The sequence below is a fragment of the Gavialis gangeticus genome, unplaced genomic scaffold, assembly GCF_001723915.1.
Source record: "Gavialis gangeticus isolate Ggan-Ray unplaced genomic scaffold, GavGan_comp1, whole genome shotgun sequence".
In the NCBI taxonomy this organism is placed as follows: Eukaryota; Metazoa; Chordata; order Crocodylia; family Gavialidae; genus Gavialis; species Gavialis gangeticus.
The window spans coordinates 2,108,098-2,117,810 of record NW_017729014.1 but is presented as its reverse complement, the minus strand read 5'-3'; the positions used below and the strand labels follow the sequence as shown (position 1 = coordinate 2,117,810).

Below are 9,713 nucleotides of genomic sequence, written 5' to 3'. Positions count from 1 at the left end.
AAGAGTGAGGGAGAGGGGGTGTGTGCACATGCACCAGGAGCCCTGATGGCAGCACAGGACATGGAGGCCTGCAGCCAGGCTCTAACCCTGCCCCCTCCAGTTGTGGACATGACCAGCAGGTGCCAGCTCCAGGCAGGCTTGGAAGGTCAGGCCATGGCATGCCATAGTCCTTAGGCTCCCACTTCTGCTCTGGCACCAGCCCCAGCCTAGTGGCAGGGAGCACGCAAGGGCGTGGCCTTCAACGGCTCACTAAAACTCACTAAGTGGCCTTCCACCCCAAGTAACAGCCCACCCCTGGGATAGGATCCTGGGTCCCACATCATCAAATGCTACTGATGCTGGTTACCCATGTGAAACGAACTGCATTCAAATGTATGCAGGGAAATGTGATCCTCTAGCTACATTTTAGATGACAGCCCTGTCTCTGGTACACGCCACCTTCAGGAGACGATGAAAAAAGCTGGACTTTATACTCTCTGGCGCCTGTCAACCCAGTGCCATCATTATGGATTCACAACTTCCAATATACTCTGCACATCTTCCAGAGATCCTGAGGTAGTGTTAGAGTGATGTTGTAGTTACTGGTCCAGGAGTTATGCAAGAGGCAACGATTTCTTAGGGTGATAGCTTTTATTGGACCAACTGCATTCAATGACCTGATGAAAAGTATCCTGCATTTGAAAGCTTGTCTAACTATCCCAACTCTGTAATTGGTCCAATAAAAGATATCGCCCTAAGAAATCTTTGCCTCTATCTCAGAGATCCTGAGGGTCATTCCATGTTAAGAGCCATTGAAATCCACAGCCGTTGCTTCACTCAAACTGGCCAAGCCAGAGTTTTAACAGGCTCCTTCTGTTACTGAACAGAAGTGAGCTAAGTGTACTTTATTATTAACAGTCAGCACTTTTTTTAATTCAAGCTGTTCACATTAGATTACACCTCCATGATGCAGGCAGACATTATCCTGACAGCTCAGAGAAACATACAGTAAGGAGATAAGCAATTTCTCCGCAGCCACAACACATATCAATCCAAGAGTTTGATGAACAGCTCACATGCCCTGCCTCCTAGCTTCATGTTTACTGTATTACTCCATACTGTGAATTCAGTGGGTCCTATTTTATGCAGACACATGAAGTACCTGGTGTAACACTAACAGTTCATCACACAAATATGCACTTGACATTCACACTTTTGTTTGGTGAAACTCCAGTTCCAGAAGAAGCATGCTTTTGTTCCTAAAAGAATCTCATGCCAGTTCAGTGATACCACTAATGAATCTACTATACTTTGTAGATCAACAGCCTGAAGATTTAGTGTTTCCTGCAGTGACTGTGAAAGGCTGGGCACTTGAGGAAAAGCTGGCTGCCTCTTTGGACTAAAGGAATTCTGTTGGAGAGTTTGGAAATGCAGTCCTTGGCATCCCCTGTACTATACTATAGGTGCTCTGGCAGGTGGTGTTCCTGGGTACAGCTGAGAGCTGGACACCAGTATTAGCATATGAGGTAAGGGTGCAGAAAGCAAGCACTGAATTGCACTAAGAATCAAGCTGATGTAAACACTGCTAGCTCAAAAGGTGAGCTGCAAGTACAAGAAAACAAACATAGTACTTAAGGGCTGGGGGAGGAAAGGGGGGAGGCATTCAGTCACTGTTCTAAATTGGATTTTAAAAAAGCAATGCAACCTCTGTGCCGAGAAGCTGCTCAAGACCCTCTCTGAAAGAGATGATGGTTTGGAAGCAGCTGAATGGACGTGCCATATCCAAGGAGGGAAAGCAAAGCTGAGCTCCACCTGCTTTTCACATGCCAAATGTAGAGGGAATCTCAGAGCTGAAATGGGAGTGAGTTCACTGAAACTGTGACTTCCCATTGTAGAACCAACATCTGTTAGCCCTGCCTCAAAGGAACTGTTTTGTTGTCAGCTCTTGTTTCAGGCTCTGGTTTCAATTCTGGGTTCAGTCAAAAGGCTTTATTTCCATACAGGCATCAGAGGCCTAGTTGCTACTCTCTTAAGATACAGGTCCTTGGCTTCAATGCCTAATTGCAGGTATTTGCATTTGGCTCTGGTGCATAGTTTCTAGGTCTCCCAGGTGACCGGAAGAGTTTTCATGACAGTTTCATGTTAAACCCTATCAGCAGTTCTGTTGCTGCATAGTCTTGGCATCTGTAGAAAGTTCTTGCTGTTTCATTTATTAGTCTGGGTGACTTTCAAGGCTACTATTCAATGTTAATTTGGCACTGTGCAGTCTCATCGGCAGCAGTTGTTCAACTGGTTACCTTTCAATAGGAAGAGTTTCCAGAAACAATCCTTGTCCCTTACATATCTCCTTAATAGATTTACTATACATTTATTTAGTCATTTGTTAAAAAAAGAAAAAATACCCAAACCATTAGCTCCTATTCTTTCATGTCCATCAAGAAACTTGGTCTCCATCACAGCACTAGGTAACACTAGGTAGTCTTCAAGGACTATGGATTACCTCAAACTAGAGATTCTGACCCTAAATTAAGCACATTTCAGATTCAGGATTTCCCTTTCTCCCTTTCTGAAAAGGAGAGGAGGATAATGTCATAAGGCATCATATATCTTGATACTTTGTGAGTCTTGAAGAATTCAACAGGAAAGAGTGTTGGATTTTACACAGATAAGCTATACAAAGAAACTGAAAGACCGAACAAACAAAAAACTCCTCAAATGCCTCTTTTTCCAAAAAAGCCAGCACCTGTTCTGGGAATATTTTAAAAAAAGTTATTGAACTTAAAGAACTGAACCCTGATAAAGAAGATGATTTAGTGGCTACATCTAAGACATAGCAGCAAGAATGCAGCTATCTTAATATGTAATTTGTGTTCTTGCAGATTGAGACATTGTAACCAACACCTTGGGGCCCTGCAGCTGTTTATACTGCATTTAACTATGAGTCAAATTGGTTTTCCCTACTACCACATTTGTGAGCAAGGAAGCTGAATCCTGAAAAAAAAATCCTGGGTCAATGTCCCAAGATGCAGATCACAAACCTCAGCAGAAACTGCAGGAGGGCTCAGAGAAGCTCATACAGTGCATTTATTTTAATCTTTGTGAGGCTGATCTGTCAACAAGGCACCTGAGAAAAATTAAGTTAGAAAGGCTTCAGGCACTATGGGTGATCATCTAATGTGGTTGTATTAGTCCACAAAAAAAAACCTCTCTCAAACAGCAAAAACATGATAGCCAAAGAAAAAAAAAAAAAAGAGAACTCATTAAACAAAAGGAGCAAAGTGCTCCTATACATGTGCATGATGCCTGCTTCAATACGCTGGAAATCGCAGCAAGTTGGAGCAGATTCAATTAATCAAGTCTGCTGGAGCACAGAAATTGGTACACTCTAGGAGCCTTCCACATAATGTGTATCAGCGTCCCAGTGCGTCTCCACACTGAAAAAATGGTGGTGGGGTGCTTTGAACTAAAGCTCATCAGACGTACTTTATTTCAAATGCCCCACTGCCATTTTTTCAGTGCAGGGATGCGTGGGGAGACTGATACATGTGACGCATGGGCACTTTTAATTAGCACAGCTTATTAATTAAAGTGCCCGGCGCTGTGTCCCACAGCACATGTAAAAATGCCCAAGGAGTCAGTCCTTTAGCTCTTGTTTAAAGCATTTTACCACAAGAAAACAGAATAGAGGAGCCCACTTACTTAAGCCAGGTTTGTCAGCCAGGCCTGCAGCCCTTCAGTTACTTTGCCTCAGGCCCTGCACCCTGCTCAGGTTGTCTCTGCTCTTACCTCTCCCCATCCCTTGGCTGAAGTCACCCGTCTAAGAGCAAAATTAATTGATCCACCTCCATTCCCATTCTGTGTGGAGAGGTTACCAGAGAGTATTGCAGTATCAGTGGCGGTCAATGGTGCCTGAAAAAGGAAAAAAACCAATTATTAATATGATATAAGCCACCTGATTTACAAAAACCTAATGAACACATTGCAAGGACATAATCAAAACTGCAGATAGTAGCTGGATTTGTAAGCAAGCAAACATGGGCATGATAATTATATCTACCTTTCTCACTTCCTGGGCCTAGGGGTTTGGACCATATATGCCTGCACATTATCAAAATTTCTATAATCAAGCATCACAAAGCTGGAATGTTACATATATGCAAGTGACATGCTCTTATGGCACAGAACAATACACTTACAACCCTACCTTGTGGTCTTTAATTTTGTCAGATCTCACAAATTAAGTAGTATCATGTGCATTAATATTTCACTGGGAGACCTTCAGGGAGTACCCATCTGTGGTACAATAACTCAGTATGGGGCAGACATCCCTATGGACAGTACTAACCCAGGGTCCTGCAATACGTGTACTTTTCCAGATCAGAAGGAAAACAGAGGTCACAACCTCTCAGGCCATTAAAGTTCAACCTGCTGGTAGGTGTTCCTAGGTCTTCACAGACCACCTATGTCATTTCAGATAAGGCAGTAAAAGTAGTCAAACTACCAGATATTTGGAAAAAAATATCCCTCTCCAAACCTTCATTCTTGGAAACTAGGTCAAAAGTTCCCACTAGAATACACTGTCAAATATGAAGTCTTGCGTTTGTTCCTGGAATTTGTGCTTACATCCTAAATACTGCTCTTAAATGTATTCAGTCTATCCTGGCTAGGGATATCAGCTGGTAATGGTAGCAGATTTCATAGTAACAAACCAAAGCCAAAACTCTTGGCATTTTTTCTCTCAAAAATCTATGAGTATCAACACACAGCCCAGCTATGAGCAAATCTCTACCCTTCCTAACGTTAGTAGTTACATCTTTTCATAAATAAAGATGAGAAACCCCTTGAGCAGTGCTTCATCTTCTGTTCCTCTGTGCTGTTGTGCCTCATTAACTCAGATCCCTCTTTATTCTCGGAGTGGTATTTACTTCACTTTACCTCAATGGACTGGGATATGTGCATTTTGTTAATTTCAATCTGGGGAAAGCTGCTCCCTGGCACATCTTCATATTCTTCATCATAACGATCAAACAGGTCAGTGGCATCTATTCCAACACTAATTGTTCCCTGGGGAAAAGACAAGTGAAACAAGTACCCAGCATTAACAAGTGTCAAATATATCAAGGCCAAGAGGATACAGAGCCTCCATGTACATTCTATAGTTTAAAACAAAATGTTTTTATTGCTTTATGATGACACTTTCATTTTTAGTTTTGCTTTTCTTCTTTTGTTACAGAAAAAGATCCTCACAAATAAAACAGGAAACTGAATGATTATATAAGGAAACGGAAGGGAAAAAGTATCTGTAAAAAGTACTGTGAAATTCACAAGGCAAACGGGACAAAGGAGAAACCTTTTCAATTCTGTAAATCATTTGTAAGAGCCGAGATAAAACATTTATGCAACCCTTAACTGTAACAGAAGGCAATAGAATATTTCAGACAAAAGACATTTTATTTCCCTGGCAAGGCTGACCATTGTCCTGTCAGTTTTTTAAAACTGAACCAATTTATCGCAGCGATTAATCTTTTCCAACAAAGCCAAGTCAGAAATCATCTAATCATCCTCCTCCACTGAAATGGTCTCATTTTAAGTTGTATTAACTACTTGAGATGCATCAAATAGGTTATATGTTACTTCTGTGTCTTGATTTCATTAACCTCCTCTTGTAATCAGTAAAAGGGTTTGAGGAACACACCACTTAGGAAGCATTAACCATTTGACTCTATGGTCTTGCCTGAGGCACTATTCCAAGAAATATTAGAGGCTACAGTTAAGTTTTCTGGCTAGCTGCTGTCATGTTCGTTCAAAGTAATTGTGAGAATGGCCCCAGGTATGCAAGGGGTAAAATCAGATCCTTGTCTGGCTCATATAATTACAGGCAACACCCGCTTAGCACTCTTAATTGGTTCCGGAAAAACCGAGCACTAAGCGAAATAACATTAAGTGAAACCAATTTTCCCATAGGAATGAATGTAAGTAGAGATAATTCATTCCCAAAACTCCCTGCTCATACTATAAAATAGCTGAAAACCCCCGCTAGTACTATAAAACCAATGAATTCAAACATCTAAATGTATGTAAATACTTTAACAGTTTGAATTAATGTATAAAATTACAAAATAAAGTTCTGAACTGTATGCACAGATGCACTTTCACTTTCTGCTCTGTCGGCTTCCTTCAGCACTCAGAATCAGAGCTATCAGGGTTAGCGTCAGTTTCCGGGGATTTTGAAATGCTTGCTGAGGATTTTTTTTGAGGGCTGGCTGCAGGGGTTGAAGCCGGAGTTGTGCACTTCCTAAAGAAGGAATCCACTGATAGCTGCACTTAGGTCTTCTTCTTTTCATCATAAAGCAGCTTGTAATAATTGACTTCATTGTTAACTCCTCTTGCAACTGCAAAACTGGTGCTGCATATCAGGGTCATTCTCAAAGTAAGGAAAAAAAGCTTCAAGGTGTTTGAAAGCTTCAGCCATGACTTTGCTGGTTAAAGCCCTTGCTGGCTGAACATCTTCCTTAGCATCTTCCTCTTCCTCATGGCTTCTCTTATGCTTTATTTGAATGAGGTCCTCACTGCTCAATTCCTCCCTGTTGGAATCAATCAACTCCTGAATGTCCTCAAGTTCAAGTTCATCAAATCCAATTTTCCTTCCAAGCTCAACAATATTGTCCTGAATTATCACCACTCGTTCCTCAACCTCTTGGGAAGCCTGGACACAGTCTGCCCAAAGCTTTCGCCAGACACCATTCTTCGTTTTGGAGGCAACTTCATCCCAGCCACTTGAAATGTTATCTATTGCCTTGCGGATATTCTAGCCCTTCCAAAATTCTTTTATGGTTGGAGCACCCTCTCCTTCTGTAGCCCTGACTGCTTGGGCAAATGTTTTCCTTATGTAATAAGCCTTAAAGGCAGCTATGACACCCCAGCCTATTGCAGGTAGTATTTGGGGGCACAAAAACAACTTTTGCATTATCACTGAGGTCATCAAGTGCAGTAGGAAGCCCTGGTGCACTGTCTAAAAGGAGAAGTGCCTTGTGGGACAGATTGTTCTCAGCACACTATTTCTCAACTGGAAGACAAAAAATAATCCCTGAACCAAATCTGAAAGACTGACATTGTCACACAGGCCTTCTTATTAGACTTCCAAATGCCTGGCAGACTGCTTTTAAGACACCCCTTGAGGGCCCTGGGGTTTTCTGAGTGGTATACAAGCAATGGTTTCAATTTAAAACCCTCTGCAGCATTACCACCAAGCAAAAAAGTCAGTCAATCCTGGGACACCTTGAAACCTGACATCGACTTCTCTGTGGAAACGCAGGTCCTAGAAGACATCCTCTTGCAGAAGAGGCCTGTCTCATCAGCGTTGAAGACTTGTTGAGGCATATAACCCTCTTCCTCAATCATGTCCACAAACTTATTTTTATAGCTGGAAGCTGCCTGGGTGTCAACACTAGCAGCCTCCCCTTGAATAGAAATATTATGCAAGTTGCTGCGCCTCTTAAATCTTTCGAACCACCCCTTACTTGCATAAAAAGGCTCAGAAGCAGACCCCTCAGGCAAATTTTTGTGTAAATCATCATACAGACTCTGAGTCTTCTTCTGAATAAGCTTTTTTTCAGAACTTGCACACTGACAGCCAGCTAGACGTTTCTGACTCATGGTGCAATGCAAAAAACGAAGCAAGACAGTGGCACAAGCACAGAGCGTGAAAGTTTTTAACAAATCAAGATAGCGATGAGGCTGTGCGCCGCTGATGCTTCCTCCCTGATACCCATGAGCATTATAGCAAAACCCACGAATGCTAAGTAAAACCAGGTATCAGAGTGAAATGAGCGCTATAGAGAAATAGTGCTAAGTGAAACAGCATTAAGTGAGGCTTTCCTGTACCTCTTTGGAAAAGGGTTTGGGGAGCTTTCTCTTGCTGCTGAGTCAACAACGTTCCCCCATGTGGCAGAGTGTTCTAGCAGAACAGCTGGATGCATAAAAGTAAAATCATCTTTCACAGATCAGTTTTGCACGAACCAAATTCAAGAGCTGGTTCTTTGCAAAAAACACTCAAAGAGGGTGTAAACACAGAGGAAATAAATTCATCTTTAAATTGAAGTGAACACTTGTGGAACTTTTTCCTGTGTTCACCTTGTTTTAGTAAATGATCCCTACGTGAAGTGTTCAAACAACTGTAGGGTACATATTAAGGGCCTCAGAGTAGCATGCTTCATTCCTCATCTAAAACAAGTTTGTATTTCAAGCTTCAGCAAGCTTGCTTCTAAACATTCCCCCCATCCCAAAAGTATAGTATTAAAACAAACCCAAAACATCATGCAAACTAATTTAAAAAAATATCAAACATTTCTAGAGAAAAGAGGGGAAAAAGTCTGATTACTGGGATAACACAATCCAATCTGTCTAGTTCAGACATGAAAATACAAATTTATTAAGAAATTTGTTTTCTGTAGCTGCACCTTTTACTTGCTGACAACGAAATCTTCATTAGAACTGATCAACAGAAAAAACTGCTAATATTAACCCTGAGCAAAATGAGGTATTTAGGCAAATTTGGAATTAGCCTAGTTCTAAGCAGATTCTTCATCACTTTCTATTGTTTACACAGACTTTCCAAGCAGGAAAAAATGGAAATAAATATTTTAAAATATAAAAATGTGATTTAAAAAAAGTTAGGGTTCCCTAGAGCTGATGTAGCATCCAAACTAAATCACTTTCTGCAGCTCACTAGATTTCAAGCTGATGATATCATATTGAGGATATTAAACCAGCAACATTGAAACTAGCTTGACTTTCTGCTCAAGGAAGCAAAACTATTTGTTCCCAACACTTATTTGGGACAAGAATGCACTGTTTAGGAACACACCACTGAGCATATCAGCTTTCCAAAGTCTACAACTGTTTCTCAAGTTTCAGTCATCCCTTGTGCTCTTTCTTGAAATAATGCCAAACTGTGAAACAATGCCAAAAAGCCAGTGATTTGGGAAGCACTGCAGCACTCTGCTGTTGCTCCAAGACTTTGAAAAGTGATTGAACAGAAAAGCCAAAAGGAAGACAAGCAGAGATTTTGGTCCTGACTGCCAATCACGCTTGATGAAATTAAAATAAACACACTCCACAGCATGGCTGATTAAGCTATTTTGAATGTACAAGAGCATTCATTTTAACAATCGAGAGAACTGCTTTGATGCTTTTCTGCTGCTCTTCATCTGTTTCAAGGAAATAAGTGACGCATGGTTTTTTCAAGTGTACTGGTCATAGCCAAAAAATAGGAAGATTTGCCACTCAGTTTCCAAACTCAAAAGAGTGCTTTGATAGCACTAGTAACCTGCGTTCACCTTCTACTAAATACTTAAAAAGAGAAAGTTACCAAACTGAAGCAATGAGTGGGGATCCTGGTTTTCTGTTTAAAAATCACAAATTCTCTTTAAAAAAAAAAAAAAGGGAAAAAATGCCCAGCAAAATTCTCTGATTTAAAAAACCCAAAATCCATGTTTTTCTGTGATTAAAATGAAATGCTGCTATATACATACATACACACACATACATACGTATTATACGTACACACGCACAACCCACAGGCCCCCAGCCCTGCCAGTGCCCCTCACTCTGGACTCGCAGCCTTCTACCTCTGCCAGTGCCCCTTACTCCCCACCCACAACCCCCAAGCCCTGCTGATGCCCCTCACTCCAGATGCACAGCCCCCCACCCCCCTGCTGGTGCCCTTCACCTCC

General features: G+C 41.4%; 1 protein-coding gene across 1 annotated transcript in view; it reads right to left on the bottom strand.

Moving 5' to 3' along the window:
* The window catches only part of DNAJC11 (DnaJ heat shock protein family (Hsp40) member C11), a 79,704-nt gene that overhangs the window by 13,665 nt on the left and 56,326 nt on the right, over positions 1 to 9,713 (bottom strand). Inside the window, exons 5-6 of the mRNA XM_019511588.1 lie at positions 4,915 to 5,043; positions 3,766 to 3,888 (exon numbers count right to left, since the gene is read on the bottom strand). Coding sequence (XP_019367133.1) covers positions 3,766 to 3,888; positions 4,915 to 5,043 — 252 coding nt within the window. The remainder of the gene's footprint in view (positions 1 to 3,765; positions 3,889 to 4,914; positions 5,044 to 9,713) is intronic.